We start from the raw sequence: 22622 nt of genomic DNA on the forward strand, positions 1-22622 counted from the left end.
CGCTGTTTTTAATTATAACACTTTCTCTCTCGCCCTAAACTTTTAGATTATTTACAATATTCCCAAAATTTTTTTTTTGTGTGGGGGGGGGGGGGGGGGGGAAACAATATCCCCAAACTTTTAATTTATACGTTTGACACCCAAATTTTAAGAATTATAATAATGTGATTTATAATTTATAATCTCAAAAAATACAATAATGTGATTGAATCTTAAAGGAGTGGGAAATTAGGTGTAATTATTATATTCTCACATTGATTGTAAGTAAAAACTCAATTTTCTTGATACAAATTTCGAGAATTGAGGTGATAATCATGCAAATTGATAATTTAAGAGAAGGTTATAAATTAGGTAAAATTTTAGGATGAAAAATAGTAATTTGTGGTAAATTGTAATATTGAAATTGTTGATTAGCAACTTTTTAATATGAGAATATAATAATTTAAACCCTATAATTTTCGAGTGTAACAAATTCGACCATATAGTTTTACAAGAAACAAGTTAAATCTTAAAGTTTAAAAAAGTAACAAATCAAACCTTATAGTTTCAAAAGTAACAAATTACACTCTGACTTTCAAAAAGAAACAAATTAAACCTAAGCTCATTGTGTTGGAGGTTTAATTAGGGTTGTCCAACTATACCTGGACATGATCAAACTACTTGACCCAAGCCATCTGATTGGGAAAATGCTCATCCAAGTAGCACAACGGTTAATGGTGTTTATGTATCATAGAAACCCCATGGTTGCAAGTTGAAGGCAATTCTATGTCACAGAGATCCAATTCAACCAATTTGACCGAAAAGCTCCACCTCTCCTCCTTCTCCCCTTGTTGCGAGCCATTTGTTGCCCTTTTTTATTGTCGATCTTTGCAGAATTTTTTCAGTTTTTTGCCAAATCTAGAGAGGTCTTCTCCAGAATTTGTTCCACAACAATGGGCAATGGTGAATCCACCATGGCACATTGACTCCACAATGCGAAAGGCAATTTCAATTAATCCAACTAGATGAAATCAAAAACTGTGGCAGTTGATTTCAATTAAAGTGGTGATCGACAACAATTCTTCAAATCTCCCACTAAACATTGTCAGATTAGGCGAGGGTTTAATACCAAAACCAATATTTTTGACCTGTGGATAGTCTTAAATTTAATTTTGACCCAAGAATTTAATATGTTACTTTTGAAGTTATAGAATTTAGTTTGTATTATTTTAAATATCAGTATTTAATTTGTTACTTTTAAAATCATAAGATTTAATTTGTTACACTCTTTAAACAATTACACTGCAGAGTTTAAAATTTTTTATTTTTATTTTTACAGCTTAGTAAAACACACCTTAACTCAACCCAACCCAACCCAACACAATAACCAAAATTTAACAAGAAATTTGGACCGTTGTTGGGTGGTCAACCTCAAAACACAGGATGGGGATAAGTTTGTTTGGGGCTAGAGTGTCAACTGAACAACCTTAGCATCAGACCTCTTGGTTTGCTTAAAATCTGATGTATTTGATTGTGATGACCCATGAAGGAAACTTTGTTAAACTAATAACTGGGGCACGAAGGGCAAGTACATGGGCCACTGTCTAAAATTTATAAAACTAGACAAATATGGACCTCCAGATAGGCTGGGCCACATTCACAGATGATTACTTATCCCACTGACATTGATTCGGAGAATCTCTAATGGCAAATTGGCAATATAGCATGCACATTCTCAATTGAAAAAGTGAGAAGTTCTCTTACCCCTAAAAAGAAAAAAATCTGCACGGAGTGGCTATTACAGTTTTGAGGTGCGGGACTTATGATATACACTAGAGTTACTGGCCTACAGAAGTGAGAAATCAATAAATCATAATAGAATCTTGTGAGGCGTCTCATTCTTCGATACTCTTTTGTATCCTCTTTTTAGAGACAGAGTTTTGACTTATTCTAATGCAATGTTTAGAAGTTTTAAGAGAGAGAGAGAGAGAGTTATCATCCACCATGTTTGAATGTTTTTAAAATTAAGTAAGGAAAAAGGGAATAATTAGTATTTTCATTTGTAATTTTGTTAATATAGTAAGAACAAATTTAGTAATTCATTTTGTCAAACATTTTTATACTCCACTGTCCCTCTAAATCTCTCCAATTTGGAGGAATTAAAAATGAGGAGCTAGAAGTAGTTCAAACTCCTCTAAATCCATTTTCCTCCTTCCTTAAAAAACATCTAACTAAGGTGATTTAATTACTCTCCCTCCCTCTACTCTACTCTCTCTCTTTCTCTCAACATCCAAACATAGCATAAGTAATTGATTCATGGTGGTATTATAAGCCTTATATTTGATGTGCCCTCCCATATCCATTGTCCCTCATCGATTGGTTAGGTGACATGGACAAATTCTTTGATCAAATAGGTTTATCAAATATCAAGAAGATTAGATTTGTCAACATGAAACAGATAGATGGAAGGGATTATTGGTACGGTATTGAAAACTTTCACCTTAGAAGGTACAAACCCACCATAATAAATTGGGATAGACCCACTAACGTGACTTCCTAGATCAAAGAAACAACACGAGTAAGTGGGATAAACCCACTAACGTGACTTCCTAGATCAAAGAAACAACATGAGTAAGTGGGATAGACCCACTACTGGCGATACGGCACAATTGGAAGAAGATGATATTAGTGTTCGCACAATTTCTAATCTGAAGTCCACCCCAATAACAATGAAATCCATACAAAGGGTCATCCAAGAACTAAATTGCTAATAATGATACATAACTAGACAAAATAATGGCTTCCGTCCAAAAATTGCACAATAATCTCAAGTAGGAGTGTCCATGGGTCAGGTTTGTACCCAACCAGACTTGACTCGACCATTTCAAATGGCGGAGATCAAAACCCATTGCCGACCGTAAAGGGACGTTGGATCAGACTAATCATGCCTCCTCGGGTGTTAGGTGAGTGTCGGTCAGAGTTGAGTTTGTAGCAAGGGACTAGGGAGTACATTTTACTGAATCTGGCTAGATTTTTTTAAGTCTCATTGGATTTGGCCAAGATTTCCTTATATTGGCAGAGAGAGTTAAATCTTATCAAATTTTGGTCAAAATCAATGACTTGTAATGGAAAACTCACCGAAAAATGTGGGAATATTTGATAGGTCGGGTCCATCAGGTTTTGAAATCATTCACTCGTCACTTGAAACGACTTCATTGGATCTAGGCATTCTAGAACCATCATGAACTGCCATGCCTATTGGAATTGTCAAAGTCCAAGTCGGTTGACAATCGGTTAATTGGTTCCATATGGTCTGATACACCCCTAATCTTGATAGGTCGGGTCCATCAAGTTTTGAAATCATTCACTTGTCACTTGAAACGACTTCATTGGATCTAGGCATTCTAGAACCATCGTGAACTGCCATGCCTATTGGAATTGTCAAAGTCCAAGTCGGTTGACAATCGGTCAATTGGTTCCATATGGTCTGATACACCCCTAATCTTGAGGTTAAAGCTTCACACATGTGGGAATGACATTTTCATACTTAGGTTCGAGAGCATAGTTCCATTCAACTCACAAGTCCAAATAGAGCCCAACACTCCTCAAGATTCTGCAGTATTAGATCTGCAAATCCAGACACTCATAGCCAGTGTGGAGGAGCTTACAAGATAGAACCAGGAGATGAGGCTGTGACTGCAGCAAGAGGAGAACCGGTTTGGACATTCTCAGGGAAATGAGAAAGGAGATGGACGAGCTGAGGAGTGCAATTAAAGAAAAAACAGACCAGAGCCTGGATAGGATGATCAAGAGGACGGATTCACCCTTCACGACGGCGGTCCTAGAATGCCCAATGTCGTCAAAGTTTCATCTACCTCAACTTGAGCCATTCGACGAGTTGAAAGACCCTCTAGATCACCTCAACTCTTTCAAGACAACTCTAGGTCTTCAACAACCCCCTGATGAAATTATGTGCCATTCTTTCCCCGCCACTCTCGAAGGAGCTGCGAGGGAGCAGTTCACAAAGTTACCAACGTCGTCCATCGACGACTTTGAGCAATTGGGCAATTCTTTCTTACGCCATTTCGTCAGGGGACAACGCCCGAGAAGACCAGCAGACCACCTACTTACCATTAGACAGGGAGAGAAGGAGCCCCGAGGTCATACTTGAAGCGTTTCACTCGAGAAACTTTAGAGATGGACGAAGTGGATGACAAAGTACAACTAACAACCTTTAAGGCTGGTTTGAAGTCCAGGGAGTTCATAGTCTCACTCACGAAGAGTCCCCCTAAGACGATGGCAAAGATGCTTTTGAAGGTGCAGAAATACATGAATATCGAAAATGCCCTAGCAGCAATAGAAGATGTAGAGAAGTCTAATAGAGGAAGAGAAAGGAAAACGACCAGAGAGGACGAAAAAGGGAGCGGATAGATCATCAGAATACTAACGGGAACAAACGGAATGATGATAAAACCCCTCAAACGGTAAAATTCACTCCTTTAGTTATGCCTGTTGATAAAAATTTTGCACAGATTAAAGATGAGCATTACTTCAAATGGCCAAGGCCGTTGCACTCGTCACCCAATGTGCGTGACAAGAAGAAATATTTCCATTTCCACAAGGATTATGGCCTCTACACAAAAGATTGTAGAGACCTGAAGGAGCAAATAGAGGAACTCATCCGGGAAGGGATGTTGCAAAAATATGTCAAGAAAAGAGACTCCAGTAGATCCAGAGATAATAACAAGGACAAGCACGAAGTCTCTCCAAGGGATGAGGACCACACATCCCATCGTCCACAGAGTGCGATCGGGGAGATAAAGACGATCACAAAAGGGCCATCCACAAGAGGATCATTCAGATCCCTCAAGAAATCACAACAAAGGCAGGTGAACAACATCGATAGGATACCACCCCTGAAGCAGAGACGAACGGACAAGGACATCATTTTCTCGGAAGAAGACGCCAGAAGAGTGAAGCAACCGCATGACAACCCCCTAGTTATAATGCTTATAATAGAGGGGTTCAACACCAGGAGAATCCTTGTGGACAACGATAGCTCCGCTGACATCATCAATTGAAGTTGGATCCAAGAAGACTGCGTCCCTTCGAGTCCCTTCAAGCCGGCTTCAATGGGAATAAAGTGTATCCCAAAGGCATAGTGACAGTGACGATCATAGTGGGGTCTTACCCGCAATAACTAACTCGTCAGCTAGACTTCCTAGTGGTAAACTGTCCTTCTTCATACAATGTGATCATTGGAAGGCGTACACTCAATCATTGGAAGGCAACCACGTCCACCTATTGCCTGAACGTAAAGTTCCTAACAGAAAATGGTGTAGGCGAGATAAAAGGAGATTAGATGCTAGCTAGGGAATACTACCAAGCTATGTTAACTACAAAGGAAAACCATACGTGGATGATCGAGGAGAAAGAGGAAGAGAAGGTGGAAGCCTTGGAATTTGTGGAGCTGCTAGACGAAGAGCCAACGAAGACTACAAGGGTAGGGACGACCCTGAGTACAAAGATGAGGAAGAAACTAGTCCAATTCCTTAAGGAGAACCTAGTCATCTTCGCATGGAGCCACAAGGATATGCCAGGCATATCCACAGAGATCATCTAACACAAGCTAAACGTAGATCTCGAGAGAAAGCTTGTCCAGCAGAGACGACGAGTCTTTGCTCTAAAATGAAACCAGGCAATCACAGACGAGGTCAACAAACTGCTAGCAATGGAGTTCATCCGTAAGGTCTATTACCTAGACTAGCTAGCCAACGTCGTCCTAGTAAAGAAGGCAAATGGAAAATAGAGATGTGCATAGACTTCATAAACCTAAACAAGGTCTGCCCAAAGGACAGTTTTGCCCTGCCAAGGATAGATCAGTTGGTGGATTCCACAGCATGATATAAACTCCTGACATTCATAGACACATTCTCGAGATACAACCAGATAAAAATGACAAAAGAAGACCAAGAGAAAATTGCCTTCATCACAAGCCAAGGGCTCTACTGTTACATGGTAATGCCCTTCGAACTGAAAAATGCGAGAGCAACCTATCAGAGGTTAATAAACAAAATGTTCAGCAAACAGATCGAAAGAAACATGGAAGTGTACGTGGATGACATGTTCGTCAAGAGCAAGGAAGAGTCTGCTCACCTGGATGACCTCCAAGAGACGTTCACTACTCTCAAGTAGTATCAAATGAAGTTGAACCCCAGCAAGTGTGCCTCTAGGGTAGCATCAAGGAAGTTCTTAGGGTTCATGTTGTCCCAAAGGGGGATAGAAGCAAACCCAGAGAAGGTGCGAGCCATACTAGAGATGACTTCGCCCAAGACTGTGAAGGAAGTCCAGAAGCTCACAGGAGGAATAGTAACACTCAACAGGTTCGTCTCTAAAGCAACGGATAAATGCCTACCCTTCTTCAAGACGCTGAAGCAAGCTTTCACTTGGATGGAAGAGTGCAAAAAAACCTTCCAAAAGCTCAAACAATATCTAAGCAATCCTCCCCTCTTGAGCCCATCCAAAGAGGGAGAAGATTTGTATTTGTACTTGGCGGCATCAGCTACAGCCGTGAGCGCAGCCTTGATTTGGGAGGAAGATGGAATGGAACTCCTAGTTTATTATGTAAGTCAAGCCTTCCAAGGAGCTGAAGCGAAGTATCCACGGATCAAGAAGATTACATTTGCCCTGATTTTAGCTTCGTGAAAGCTACGCCCTTACTTCCAGGCAAATCCGATCCTAGTAATGACAGACCAACCTATAAAGAAGTCCATGAATAAGCCTGAGGCTGCAGGAAGGATGATTTAGTGAGCAATTGAGCTTAGCCAGTTCAACATTAAGTACCACCCCAGGATAGCTATCAAGGCCCAGGCACTGGCAGACTTCATCACCAAGTTCACAGTCCCGGACGAGGATGGGGCATCAGACAGAGCAAAAAGATGGACGATCCAGACTAACTATTCATCAGCCAAGAAGAGGGGTGAAGTAGGGCTCAAATACGGAGTTCAACTAACATTTCCGGCCACCAACAACGAAGCTGAATACGAAATAATACTGACAGGATTAAGGGTCGGAAAGGTGCTAAAAGCCAAAAAATTACTCCTCCATAGCGATTCAAAGCTAGTTGTGGGGATAATAAAGAAAATACCTAAGGCTGACGAAGTATTGGCACAGAAGTTTGATTGGGTAGAATTCACGCAAGTCCTTAAAAGCTGGAATATGGGGGCAGACGAGCTAGCAAAGCAAGCGTCATTAGAAGCAGCACCAACGAGTACAAACTTAAAGATGGAATTCCAAAAGTGCCCCAGCATTGAAGAGATCCTCACCTTCGCAATTTAGAGTGAAAGTAGTTGGAAGACCTCAATCCTATTCTACCTTCAAGATGGATGGCTTCCACAGAACGCCGAGGAGGCTAGGAAAGTTAAGAAGACGGCAGCTAGGTTCATAATCCTGAACGATGCCCTATACAAAAGAGGTTTCTCCATGCCCTACCTAAAGTGCGTCAACGAGAATGAAGTCGAATACATTTTGGAAGAGATCCATGAAGGAATATGCAGAGACCATGCAAGCCCAAGATCCCTGGTAAGCAAGATTATTAGAACAGATTACTTTTGGCCTACTATGCAGAAGGACGCAAGGGAGAAGAGGTGCGATAAATGCCAAAGGTTTGGAAATGTTCAATGCATCTCAGTTGAGAGACTAACGCCAATAGCCTCTCCATGGCCATTTGCCTAGTGGGGGATTGATATCGTCATTCCATTACCCCAAGGTAAGAGACAGGTAAAATTTTTACAAGTCACTATTGACTATTTCACAAAGTGTGTTGAAGTAGAAGCACTAGCAACCATCACAGAGGCAAAGATCTAGAACTTCATGTGGAAGAACATAGTTTGCGGATTTGGGATACCATAGACAATCATATCGAACAACAGGCGGCAGTTTAACAGTCAAAGCTTCAGGGAATTTTACTCAGGGCTAGAGTTAAGAACCAATTCTCGTCCCTAGGTCACCCACAAGCCAACGGTCAGACGGAAGTGATGAATCAAACACTGCTCAAGATCATTAAAGCTCGGTTGAAAGATGCAAAGGGCGCTTGGTCGGAGGAATTTCTCAATGTCCTGTGGGCAAATAGGACTACAATAAGAACCCAACAGTAGAAACCCCTTCAGACTCACCTATGGCACCGAAGTAGTAACCCCAGTAGAAGTGGGAATCACCAGCATGAGACGAGAAGTCTTCCATGAATGCAATAATGACGACCAACTGAGAATCAACCTTGAGTGCTTGGACGAAGTCAGAGACGGAGCATTCCATAAGATGACGAGGTACCAGCAGAAAATGGTTGAGTACTACAACAAGAGAGTGAAGCTCAGATGACTTAACATAGGAGACCTCGTCTTGCGTAAGATCACACCTACTACCAAAGACCCGACCCAAGGAAAGCTTGGCCCAACCTGGGAAGGGCCCTACAAGGTCACCCATTATTCCAAGTATGGCAGCTATCACCTAGAAACATTGGATGAGAATAAACTACCACAACCATGGAACATTAAACATTTGAAGAAGTACCATCAATAAATGTAACGAACGATTGTATTCGTGTTTTGAAACAAGGCAATAAAAGTACTATTCAGTTAACATTTCAATGCACTATATACAAGTCAAGAAGTCTAATATATATTTGGCTAAGTAATAAGATTCCGCCTAGACGGATGTAAATTACTGACGAAGCCAAGAGACAAGATCCTTTAAATGAGTGTAAGTCACCAAAAAACTGGCTAAGTAATAAGATTCCGCCTAGACAGATGTAAATTACTGACGAAACCAAGTAACAAGATCCCTTAAACAGGTGTAAGTCACCTAAAAACTGGCTAAGTAATAAGATTTCCCTTAGATGAATGTAAACTACTGACGAGTCCAAGTGACAATCCCTTAAATGGGCGAAAATCACCTAAAAGTGGCTAAGTAATGAAATTTCGCCTAAACGGATGCAACCTAATCTAAAGGTAATCAGGCAAAGATGCAGGCAAAAAGCATGAACCACATATGGATAATAAGTGTCAAGCATAACAAAGAACAAACCAACGGAAACAAAAAAGTAAGTAGGTAAAACATGCATATATTCTATCTGAATTAAAAGCCCAAAAACACTAGGCAACAAATATTGTTCTGGAGATAGAATTAAAAGCCTAAAAACATACTAGGCACCCAAAAAAAAGAAAAGTATCTAAAGGTTCAAGCGCTAGCCTCCCCACCATCAGCTCCAGTAGGCTCTAGAACATTTCCCTCGAGAGTGACAACAGCAGCTTGAGCAGCCTAAGCAACCTTGGCAACCTCGTCCGCAGCCATCTCTTTGTCCATGGCCTTGAATTCCAAGTTCTCTCGGTCCACGTCAGCAGGGTGTTTGATGAGATATCACAGTAAGAGCTCAAAGCCCTTGTAGTACCAGCTGAAGAGCATAGTGTTGTACTCATCAGTCTGTTGGAAGGTCTCGACAAACTTAACGGCAATAGCCTTCACCTGTTCCCTTGCAACCTAGAGTTGCTCATCCTTCTCTAGGGTCAACTGCTTCTCCGCCTTCAGGTCATCAGACAGTACCTTCGCCTTTTCCTTAGCAGTATTGGCCTCGTCCATAGCCAAGATAAGGTCTTTCTTCAGCTTCGAGAGCTCCACCTCCATACCCTTCACCTTAGACTCTGCGGATGAAGCCTTAGCCTCCTGGCTCAAGTACTCCAAGGTTATGTGAATGGCTTCCCCCAAAAACTAAAAGGAAGTGCTGACTTTCAAAACCATGTAAAAAGAGAGAGAGCGAAAAGCAAATTGCACAAGTGCATTACTTGGATTGTGGACATGACGATCCATTAACTCGTTGGAGGGCACTCTAGAGAGGGCCTTGAGCTCGTCATCCATGAAGGCATCATGCGCCCTTAACAGAGCAAGGCTAGCATCGTCCCAAACACTGGACGACTGCGAGGAAGCCTTCTCCTTCCCCTTATCCGCCACACACGGCTTCTTCGTCCGCAGGGTAATTTCCTCTACCAACGTAGCAGGAGAAGCTGTCCTCGTCGCCTTCGGGACGAAGGTAGCAGGCGCAGCAAGAGTCCCCTTCTCCATAACTTACACCACCATCTTCCCAAGGCTAAAAAGAGGCTCGTTCTTCTTGGCCCTCATCTGGGTGTACATTGACTGATTGAATTTCATCATCATCTCTGCAAAAAAGAATCCCCTGTAAAATAACAATAATAATAATAATAATAATAATAATAATAATAATAGAAGAGAGAGAACCCAAGGCAGTAACTAGCCAGAACGAACACTCACTCTTCTTCTCCTCGATCTCTATAGCATGCAGAATGTAGGCGGAAGGCTCTAGACCAAGGCAATGACGAGCTAAGGTTCGCGGGTCAACCAGGTCGTCAAAATCGTCAATCGTCTTCGCGTACTCTACAGCTGCCTCGACACGATGCTTGTACCTGCTCTTGAACTTTGGACGCTTCTTAACTGTAGAGAGACAACAGACAGGAAAGTTAGCGACGATCAACAAATATATATATATATATATATATATATATATATCAAGGAAAAGAACAAAGAATGAAAGAGGACTTGCAGAAAAACGACGCACCTAAACTCGAGGCTCTCCAACAACGGAGCAACCTAGGGATGTCACCCCAAACTTCAACAGAAGGAGTCTCCCAATCATCCCCAAACACAAAGAAGTACCGGGATTTCCAATATCTAAAGGACGAGGGCAGGCCAGTGGTGATCCTAGCTTTCCTGACCTAGGGCACCAACTCATAGTACCCATACTCTTTGGACTCTTTTAAACAATATAGGTAAGTGAACTCGTCCACCCTGATCATGTCTTCTTTGGTGGCAACCAGCCATATCTCCATACAGTTGATCACTATCCTCTATGAGTTTGACATAAGTTGCCCAGGAGCAGTGTTGAAGTGACCCAAAAGCTCCATAATGAATAGATGGACGGAAAACCTAAGCCCGTACTAGAAAGCAGCTACGTAGAAGCATATCTCCCTAGGTGAAAAGTGGCAGGCTTGTTCCTCTTTACAAGGACAATGAATGCTAACCCTCTCGGAAAACTGAAAGCTATCCCTAAACCTAGAGAGGGTCTCATCGTCCAGGCCACAGTCCTCCCTGAAGGCAGAAAAAGCTCTGACCTCCCTTGGGCCAGAAGCCGCAGTGTCTTCCTCCACCTGAATAGGGTCATTACTAGATGACAACCCCGTCTCAAACTCATTGGATCTCACCTCTGACATCACTCTCCGCTCACCCACTAATTCCTCATACCAATCAACAGATTGACGGAGTAAGGGGAAAAGATCAGCCAACACTACACTTAAGCTACTACCCCCAAACACAAAACCTTCAACTAAAGGGCAAAAGGTGCGAGAAACTCCTAGAGAAGCCCCTAAACAAGCAAAGAGAAATGAGACAAAAGGGAACAGTCTCCTAACTTTAGAGCTACCAATTATGGAAACTAAGAAGCGAAAAAGAAGGGCAAAGTCCTTAAGAGAAAAAAAAAACCAAAAACAAAAACAAAATCATCAGAAACCCTTACAAATTTCCAATGCTACAAAGAGTAAAGAATGTGAAAAGAAGTCGTACCTCAAGAAAAAGCAACCCTAGAAAGGAAAAATGCAGGAAATTGCAGAAGGAATAGCTCGGAGAAGAAGAAGCATAGAGCAACAATGGCAAAGAAAAGAGAAAGTAAAGAAGAAATAAGAAAGAAATGAGGTTTAAAAACTAGGCACAAAAAACCGAAAATTAGTGTGAAACCCAAGAGACAGATGAGTGGGATATTAACTGCACCAGTTAGAACGTGCCACGCCGCCACTGCACATTGAATGCGGAACGAAACTCCAAGAGTCATGTCTAGACAAGAAACCTTTCATCTTCTGATGGTCGTCTTGACATGTAAGGACGACCACAAAACTTAGGGGGGGGGGGGCGACTGATAGACCCAACGAATCTCCTTTGCCCAGACGAACCCATTAAGCACCTTCATCCATCCCTCCACCTTGTAGATGAAGGTAGGCAAGCCAATTAATAGAGGATTCAATGCCTCAGACAGTTACAAACTAGCTGTCAGACTGTTGGAAGCTCATCAAAACCCATATTAATGAGCCCGAAGGCGTTACAAAAGAAGCACTAAAGCCACAATAAAGGGCACAACGGCTAGAAGCAATGGAGCCATATATAAACACCCCTCAGAACTAGACAAGGTACATACTCAGATACACATATGCCGTAGCTCTGATATTCTAAGCTCTCATATACTTTCTTAAAACTTCTATACGCTGACTTTATCATCGGAGACTCTGTGACGGGCACCACACTGGTGACCACCTAAGGAGGGCTTTTCATGACAATTGCAGGCACAAGGACGAGGTTGCCAACTCATTTGGACGAACCTACTTGACTGACGATTTCCACATCATCAATTATACCTTAATGTAATCCCTAAAATCCTAGTAAAAAGAGGCTTCGGAGCTGGTTTGAACATTGCATTTAAAATAATTATGTTTTTATATTAAAATTTTCTCACCTTGGTGGTGAAGCCTAAGGTTTTCCTGTTATTTATTGCTTTCCTTCACTACATCCTTTTTTGAGTCCCTTATTAGTAGATGATTACAGGTATTATTGTTTGGGATGAAATCTCAAATCTCTAGAAGTTAAATTTGTATTTAAGGAAGCAAATAAATGTGCATACGCCTTCCCTACTCTAGGGAGAGAACTTAGTCTTTGTCTTCCTGTCTGCTAGTTTCTTTGTATTCCTTAACTACCTCAAAAAGAAGAGGAAGACGAATCCATATTTTCTTTTTTTTTAATGACTCTATCTCTATTTCGAACATTAGTATGAAAAACAAGTGAATAACAAGCACACAAGCTACGCTATGCTATTACACTACATACTTCCAAAACAATGAAGTCTGTGGCTTTTGCACTAAATATTCCCTATATATATATTTTTTTTAAAATACACATTTAGTTCGTTCCAACCATGTGTACTACCAGTCTGAGGGTCCCAATCTCTCTCTTATCTTAAACATCCTTTAGTTGCTTTCAGCAGCACCCACATGCTGTGTGACCCATTACTAGCCTATATAGTTCTTGACCGCTCATTAACAGCGACCTCACATTACATATAATCTTGAACGCCGATTAGACATTGGTAGCCATCGTGGGATCCATGACATTGCCACCTTCCTTTCCATACAGGGATCACATTACAGCCTCTCTTTCTCTCTCTCTCTCTCTCTAAGATTAATCCTTGTGATAAGAAATGAATTCTTTTTGTTTAAAATTGTCAAAGATGACACATGAGGATCATGATTTTGGTGGCATTATTAATTTATATAATCAAAGAACTAATAGAAATCACATATGGTGGGATAGGATAAACCTTAAACCACTTTTTCCTTTGTCTCAGAAGATAACAATGATTAAACTCACTTTAAGTTTTGTTTGGCTCTTTTGATTAATTGGGGGTAAAAAGATCTCATACAATCTCTCCAAAGTTGAAACAACAATGGGAATCTACCTTCTGAAGGCTACATGAGTGGAGAGCCTATCTTTGATTCTTTCCGCCAAAAAAATCTCCTCTCAAAACGAAATAGGTCTCTTTCCAATCCGACTATTTATTTACTTATTTTCAGAGTGCTCTTATTATATGAATTTAAAATTTTATTTAACAATTTAATTTTTATGGCTCAATCACTTTGTTCAAAAAATTGGGGTATAGAGAGCCTAGATGATTCCCAAATGGTCCCATCTCCCAACCGGGCCAACTCCAATGTTTCCATCTTTATCTCCATCGCTTTTGGAATTATACGTTTTCTTTTTTGGAATTATACGTTTTCTTAAATGTGAAAAGAACCATTTTGCTCCAGTGCCTTCTCAGCATCAGTTGGTAGAATCTGGTCAAAATGAACACCATCCATCATCGCCAGTTTAGTCATGGCCTTGAAAAGGAAGGATAAAAAGCATTAAGTTTTGGAAACAGGAAAGACAATATCATGATTTTTTAGTTTTCAGAAATCTAAAGATATCGCTTAAACCTTTTTTTCCTGTTGGGGGGGAGGGGGGGGGGGGGGGGGCTAATTTCTTTGAGGGCCCCATGATAAATCTCTTAATTTTTGAAGTTGATATTTCTATGAAGATTAATGTAATTTTTGTGATACTGTAAAGTATAGACATATTATTTTACATGGCTCAAATTTTCTCCACAATATATGATAATTTTTAAAATCTTAAAAAGTTGTTCATTATGAAAATTGTAATGACGTTTGAAATTTGAAATGAATCAAATCTTCAAAGCAAGGATTTAAATACCAAACCTCACCAAATCATCTTGAAATTTTGCTATTGTTCAGTTTTTCTATTTAAACAAAAAAGTCAAAAGAGAAATTGAACGACAAATAAGTTATCAATATTCATATATGATCTTTCAAACTTTGAAATTATGTTTCTCACTTTCTATTAATAAAATTTTCTGGCCATCAAAAAATAATAAATAAATAAAATCTCACCATTTCATGTTGAAATTTTGATATTTTTCAGGAAAATAAGATAACGATTCTCAAATATTTATTTAGTCACGTTATCAGCAAACATATTTTTATTTCAGTTGTTTCTAAATAAGAAAAAATTCCATTAAAGTGCAATAATAGTTTTTTTTTTCTAATTAATATTGTATAATGTATAGTAAAAGATTATTGTAATTAAAATAAAAAATAAAAATAAAGTATAATGCATACCATTATCTAGAAGTTGAAATCACGTGATTTTACTGCCAAATCTTAAATCAATCCTCCCACTTGTTTCATTCCAGTCTCTTCGTTAACCTGCAAAGCCATAGATGCCACAAATGTTAAGGATAAAAAAATGAAAGAAATACAAAAAAAAAAAAAAAAAAAAAAAAAACGAGAAATGACAGACTCAGAACACAACAAACGTAATGAACACGGATGACCGGATGAGGATAAAGCCTCTGTACGTGCCACACAAAACACACACGCACGAACAACAACACATACGTGTGCATTCAGAGCAAAACGACGACGTAGACAACGTGGCACGCAACACAAACAAGCAAAAAACGGCACCTGCTATTGTGGACTACGGCGCTTAAACAGAAGTTTAACGGCGAAAGCTGCTTTGCAATAATAATGGCTTATGGACTTTTTAACTAAAACGAAATTGGACTGAAATTCATTAATGGCGATGGATCAAAAGCAATCCATCTCAACGATTTTACAGTCCGATTACATCACATATATATATGTAAAAATTATATACTAATAAAATAAAAACTCCCATAGTAATTTTGCTTTAGAGATTTGCTTCCCATACGTTTTTTGTTTTTTTGTTTGGATTTGTTGAATCTTAGTCCCATCTGATTTGGTGCTATTGCCAGTGATTCCCGTTGTGGATGAGGTAGATGTTGCTAGGGTTTCCATGAGCACGGTAAGCACAGTGAGGCTTGATCTTCGCCGCGGGTCTCTGAAACGGAGCGACCGGCGGCGAGATCTGGCGGAGGCAAACGTCGGCTGCCGGCGCCGAAAACCTCGGGGTGGTGCCGGTTGGAGTGTGAGACGGAGACGGAGACGAAGTGGAACACGACGACGACGACGACGATTTCGATGAAGACGTCGAGTAATTAGGGATTGGAGGAGGAAGAGGAGAAGAGATTGATTTTCTGGTAGGTTTCGGCGGCGAGAGAAACGCTCTGATCTTCAGAGACGAAGGCGGCGACGCGGCCTTGTCGTACTCCTCGATGAGATTCGCGAGGTCCTCATCGGAGGTGATCGACACCAGAGCGTCTAGATCCTCCGACGGCAACTGGCAACGCAGGCTCACCGATGTACCACACAACTCTCCGAGCTTCAACAATAGCTCTGTACCATAAATCGAATTCAATTTCTAGCTAGAAAAAAAAAATTTATTTAAAAAAAAAATTAAATTAAAACGGAGTCGGACTAACCGGAAAAGGAAATGGAGCGGTCAACGGCGAGGACACGGGTTTCGCCGCCGAGGTAACGGAGTTTTCCGTCGGGATAACGGGGGAGGATTTTGCCGCCGTAGCTGCAGAGGAATTTGATGGTGGTGGTGGTGGGTTTGATGGCGGTGTTGAGTGAAGGCCCGACCATGCTTTTTTTGGGTTTGGGTAAATGGGAAGTGGAGTCCAGTTTTTTTTTTTTTAAAAGAGAGAAGTTTCTAAAGAAAAAAAGAGGGGTTTGAAGAAGCTTGTGGAGTGGCGTCTTCAAGCCTATGTATTGTTGCCTTGGCCCCTTATTTATAGATGTTTTTTTCACTCTATTGGAGAGTGGAACTGTTGGAAGAAGGTCCGGTGAAAAAGTTTATTATTAAAAATGTTTTAGTCGGCTTACGTCCCTCAGATTCCTTTGCGCTCCAATGATAATCCTCCTAAACGGTCGCTTCTGTTTGTATCTCAATTTTTTCTTTAATTTACATAAAACCCCCCAAGTTTTTTATAATTCCGTAGTTACACGGGCGGATGTTGAGATATTAGACTTTTTACTCCCAAGTTTATGTCATGATTTTAATTTTAAATTTAGGAATTTTTTTTATACATTTCAGTTGGTTATATTTGTTATTCTAAGCAATTATTGAGCATATAAAAGTTAAAAAATTATTACTAAATTATGCTTTCACCTTGAACTTGTTTATGAATTAATTTGATAGCTACTAAACAAAGAGGCTATAGAGAGAAAGTTTCTCTTGTTATAGTGATAAAAGTGATTGACAAAATTTAATAAGATCAAAATCGAAATAGTTTCATAAATTTGAGGCATTAATTGACAAAATTATAAACATGTGATAATATATATTTTTTTATACAAGATAGAATTTCTACTCTAGTCTAATCTAAGTGTAAATGTGTGTGAAACTCCCTCTTAGATACTTGGACCCCGACCCTTACTCCCTACACTTCTCAAGTATATATACATGTGGAGTGACCATCGCACCAAGGGTGTGCGGTGGTAACATGTGATAATATTTGAAACGTGGTACAAACTCTATGTTTTATCCTTTATACTCCATACTGCTCCATAATGATGTAAAGGAATCTTCTATATATATATAGATTGTAAATAATGGAGATGGATAGGGGTTTCAGATTGAAATAGTTTCATAAATTTAACACTTTAAATGAAAAAATTAAAAACGTGTGACATAATCTGAAATAAGATATAAACTTTCTATTTCTCTTTTGGCCATGCTCCAATATTGCTTAGAAAGTTAGAATAACGTAAATGTCGTAAATGAGTAATGAAAATGGATCAAATTGAAATAGTTTCATGTGTTTAACTCTTTAATTGACAAAATAAAACATATGTGACCTAATTTGAAACATAGCATAATCTTTGGGCCATTTTATGTAATTCCCTACCCCTTTTCTCCCTCTTGGGTGGTGTTTTGATTTGAGGTAGAGCTATTAATGATTCTTTTAAGTTTGTAAAAAAAAAAAAAAATTATTTTACGCTCAAAGTGGCCAAAATTTCAAAAGAATATTGAAAATTTTATATTTTAAAGATAGTAATTTAGGATGTAAAACTTAAGTGTGATTTGTCCATGCGTAGTTTACTATACTATAATTAACTGTTTATCTCACATTTGCAAAGAAGCTAGCCAAATGCACACAAATCTTAACTAATGCTAGGAATATTATCAATTTTATTATATTTTAAACAAACTGATGTGTCACGTTTTAAACACATTTTTTAATATAAAACTAATTACATTTCATTTTCATATCAATTTTAAAAATCTCGTCATAAAATTAGTAATAACTCTAACAATTTCCTTCAAATTTAAATTTAAATTATAGATAAAAAAATTACATGTCCACTAGAAAGAAAAAAATAAAATAAAATTTAGTATTCGACGAAACAAAAATCTTCAATAGGTTGCTTTTCCACCCAGACTCGTCTAAGGAATTTCCTAATTGACTAGCAAGAAAGAGAGATTATATTTGAGTGGTATAGTCTAGTACTGGCCTAGGAATCTCTGATGCTTAAGTCAAAATTTTATACAATATTGATCAATCAAAGAATGAGAATTGCAATATTTTGTTGCATACCTTGGTCATACTAGTGGGTGAGTGTTATATGCAGGCTTTTTGGGGTGATTGTTGAAGGTTTCATTAATGGAGAGATTATGGCTTTGTTTGTAACATTTGGTGTCTTGATGACTAGTCGGCGGCTATTGGACAATAGCCGATGGTTGTCTATTATGGCTACTATTCTTCAATTATTGTGGGTTTTTAATACTGAATAAAGTTGTCCACTCACCTAGAAGACCTTATTTTTCCTATACCTATTAGTTTTTAAAATTTAAATTTGAAAGTTGAAACCCAAATATTTAAAGAAATTTAAAAATTGAAAAGTCATTTTTATTTTCTAATCATACCCGTTGTACATAACACCACTATAGCATGGGAGAATGCATAAGTGGTTGAATTTGGATTTTACACATGAAACGGTTGTGAGCAAAGGAAGAGGAAGCGTTGGCTAAAGGATTTTGTCTTGATTTGTGCTAAATGCGTGACTGTCTTGGGAAGGAAGTAAGATTTGCACCTGACATGATACTCAAGCATTCATAAAAAGGGAGATAGTGACTTTCTAAGGCCAGGGGCCATGAGGGCACCCCTTATTGGTTGAATGCATGTTGGACCATATCAGAGATACGTGTATCAATTACAGTACCCCTGATATCCCTCTCAATGTCCAAGAATTGTTTCCCAAGCAATGACAAAGTCATCTACTCAAGGGTCCTAGTGCCATGTTGGCGCAGTTCTTATCCTCTAGTTAGCAGATAACATCACAGCTGTGAAAATGTCTAAAATAAAGAAATGGTGACTTGACACCTATCTTTGTACTCAATCATATTCCTGAGAGTATAAAAGGAACATGCAGTTGTGTTGTTAGGGTAAGAACCCAAGTAGATATTTGTAGAAGATGATAGAGAGTTGGTGAGATAGAAGAACAACCTTGTTGTAAGAAATTGATCTCTTTTCATACATATTACAATTCGAACAGAGAAAGAACATTACATTCTTGCTCAAACCATGGGTTTTCATCCCTTTTTTAGGGTTTTCCATGTACATCTTGTGTTTCTTTCATCGGTTTCTTCTTCTTATTTAAATGTACGTCTTTTTCATGTCTTATCATTATCTTCTTCTACTTGTTTAAGTGTCATGTCAAAGTTAGCATCTTGTCAAGCTATCTCATGTAAATGTTCTTTTAGATAACTTATTTTACTTCTCTATATAAACTCAAATCTAATTTGCACGTACACCCGCTAATGATGGATGGGGTTAGCCTATTAAACATATGGTTCAGGGTTTTCGACTCTAAACAATACCAACACAGGCCAACCACATCCCAAAGATCCTAGTCCTACCTTGAAAATTTTGATATGGATCCAATCACTTTTGATGACAATCCTACCTTACCAGGCTCAACGAAAATTCTTAAACTACTTAAAGAGAAAGAAATAAAGAAAGGAAAACAAAATAAAATACAATCTAAGAGTTTTCACTTATCCTATACGTTGAACACAATTAAAATCTAACGCATGCCTTCCAAAAAGGAATCTGAATCTTAACATATGATACATCGCACTTGGTACATTCACAAATAGTTGGCTAACTTTAATTTATGACCTGATTTATTTCTTCTCTTGAGCTGTTATTTCATAATAAGAACACAATTATCATGCTTCCATATTTCATAATAATGGAATTATAGACAAATTCATTCATTGAATGCCTATACTTTAATGATTTAAAAATTAAATTTTTTTGAAGGTTTAAAAAAAAAAGCTTAAATTAATAATAAAATAAAAGTTGTCTCCAATCTTTTGGATTTCCTTGGGTCAATCCATCAAAAGGAGTCAAGCACATACATTTTCTACCCCGACCACACGACAAGACCGGCAAGTAATTAGAGGGGTACCATAAAAAAATTATAAAAAAAAAAAAGAGAAAAAAAAGGGGTATAGATCTCATAGGGCCACACGGGTTTTGAATAGAACTTAAATTCCAAACCTTTTTTTTTTTTTTTTTGGTGAGTAAATATTTAATAAAATGATAATTTTTTTATGGGAAAATAAAATGATAATTAATTTCACTTGTATGATTTGTTATATACTTATATGGTTATATGAGTTTTATGCAGGAAAGTAAAAAATATATAGTGATGAAAAACCGAAAAACTGTAACATTTATATTTTTCGACCCTATTTACACTCGTGGCCCAAAGGAAACAAAAATGAAAAATGTAGACACCGAGAAGCAAAGAAAAACATAATGTTTATCTTCAAATGACCATCAACTATAACTTTTTGTCTCTTCCCATCACAAAGCTTTATGTAGGTCCAGAAAGTACCCCAAGTCTCTGGTGAGATTTATCCATACTTTGGAGCCGATCAGTATTACAGGGCATGGGCCCTATCACTAGTTTTAGGTTTGATATTAAAAAAATAGAGAAAGTCACATTATTAGTTTATTACTGTAGCGGTAAAGCCCTAAATTTTGACTTTGGCTTTATCGATAGTACCAATTTTGTAATTGGTGCTTGGTGCTAAAAATAGCCATATAATTTTTTTAGAACCATCAATAATAATGCTCTAATAGGAATTAGAGCTATTAAAAACTTGTTAATTAAACTATGATAAAAAAAAAAAAAAAAAACTGTTGTGAATTTCTTTTTTATTTGTGGCATTGCTCAAAATATACAGGCATAATGTGAAAGAATATGAAGACAGTTATGCTATGTGAAACAATCAAAAAGGGTCTATATGGGTCCTATGGGACTCTTATACTTTGTAGTTCCTTTTGTTCAAAAAAAATGCTCATAAATAAAACCTGTTTTGGATACATAAGTTTTTCCCTTTACATAAGAGAGTGAATTCTAAAAATACATCATGTTTTGAATACTTGAGTCACGCCTCTCACATGAGAATAGATTCCCAAATCCATCCTCATGAGGGGAAAAATTTATATATCTGAAGCATGATGTATCTCTTTCTATACTGTCACGTATCCATATAAAATGTCAAGATATGATTGGATAGCTAGCGCATTAGAACGAAATTAAACTTCATCTTATTGGTGTGAGTGATTTTGTTTTTTCCTTGCATTACTTAATTTTCGCTGCTTGTCATTGGGTAAACTGAGCATGTGGTCCTGTAATGGCCACGGTTTACCCATTTTATGGAGAAGTGCAATATAGATATCAGTTTCCTTGAGATACCAAATACTCATATAATGACAAGAAAGTGAAAGATTGGGAGAAACTGGAATCAGTTATTGGTGTCCCAACGTTATCCCAAACTATCTTTATTTATTTATTTTGAACAACCAAAACTGGTCTTATGTTAGTGTTCAAACTTCCAAGTTCCAACCCAACTACTTTGTGCTAGCTTTAGTAGTATAAACCATTGAATAACAATTTTTGTCCATTGTAAACAAATTATCATAATTTCATATGAAATCATGCGAACATCCACATGGCTTACTAGTGATTGGTGACAGCTGTTACATAATATATTTGGCTCGCTAAAGCTGGATGAAATCAAGGCTTAATTAAGGGAGGTTTATATCTTGATGATCACTAAATCTGAAGCTTGATATCTTTTATTAATTAATTAATAGGTCCGGTCACGGATGTTTTAAGACATTTTTTAATAAATTATTTTTGAAAAGTTCTGATATTATTTTTATAAAAAATATTAAAACAATATAAAAAATAAATTGTTTTTTATTAAAATAAAATGCTTCTATAAATATTTCCTAAACGAATGTCCTTAGGATATCTTTTATCAAAACCCTTAATTTATATATTTAAATTATGGTACAATTTATTAGGGTTGTAAACGAACCGGACTGAGTATTAAAAATTCAGACTAATTTATTTTATTTTATTTCGAACATGAGTAGAGCTTAAGTTTATCACCAAACAAGATTATATGTCCAAACTTGGTTATTCATTACTTGTTGAGCAAGCTCGAGCTTTTTCACAAGCTATTTGTTTAACTTATTATTTTTCTATGTATAGTAAAATCATGACTAAAATGTTTTACCACTTAAAAAATTTAAGGCGAACTCTTTGACAGTGACTTCTTTCGTTTGGTAGGGCAATGAAAGATTACTTCAATAATGAATTTTTACTACAAATAGATTGTTCATGTTATGAATAAACTACAAATAATAATTTTATACCATATTAACCAATTTACAAATTTATACTGCACTTTTCTAGCGTGTAGTATTAAGCAAAAAAAAAAAAAAAACTTATACAACCCAATTTCAAATCTATAAAAATATAATTTTAGACAATATATAGTGTTATATATAGTTAATTCGAGAGCTCATATTCACGAACACATTATTATATTTGAGCTTGACTTATTTAATAATCGAATTTAAAATTAGATTTAAACTTAAAACAAGTTCTTTTTTGAAGCCAAATTTGAAGGTTCATAAACAACTTAATTCATTTATAGTCCTACAAATTATTAGGTAAAGGTACACCTTGCAAAACAAGTCCCAATTAAAGTTGACTTTAAATCATTGCATACCAACTTTAAGATTTTAT

General features: G+C 37.7%; 1 protein-coding gene and 1 long non-coding RNA gene across 2 annotated transcripts; both read right to left on the reverse strand.

Annotated features, from left to right (window-relative positions):
- Nucleotides 1-13439: 13439 nt before the first annotated feature.
- On the reverse strand, nucleotides 13440-14886 carry LOC142627866 (uncharacterized). Its single transcript, XR_012842951.1, has 2 exons — nucleotides 14757-14886; nucleotides 13440-13961 (listed from the first exon to the last, which is right to left on the reverse strand). It is a non-coding gene; the product is annotated as an uncharacterized LOC142627866 (long non-coding RNA).
- A 294-nt stretch (nucleotides 14887-15180) lies between these two features.
- LOC142627865 (uncharacterized) lies at nucleotides 15181-16264 on the reverse strand. The gene is made up of 2 exons (XM_075801753.1): nucleotides 15983-16264; nucleotides 15181-15896 (listed from the first exon to the last, which is right to left on the reverse strand). Exons 1-2 carry the CDS (start codon nucleotides 16146-16148, stop codon nucleotides 15406-15408), a joined length of 657 nt encoding a protein of 218 aa, XP_075657868.1. The 5' UTR covers nucleotides 16149-16264; the 3' UTR covers nucleotides 15181-15405.
- Nucleotides 16265-22622: the final 6358 nt, after the last annotated feature.

Source organism: Castanea sativa, chromosome 3, assembly GCF_040712315.1.
Source record: "Castanea sativa cultivar Marrone di Chiusa Pesio chromosome 3, ASM4071231v1".
In the NCBI taxonomy this organism is placed as follows: Eukaryota; Viridiplantae; Streptophyta; class Magnoliopsida; order Fagales; family Fagaceae; genus Castanea; species Castanea sativa.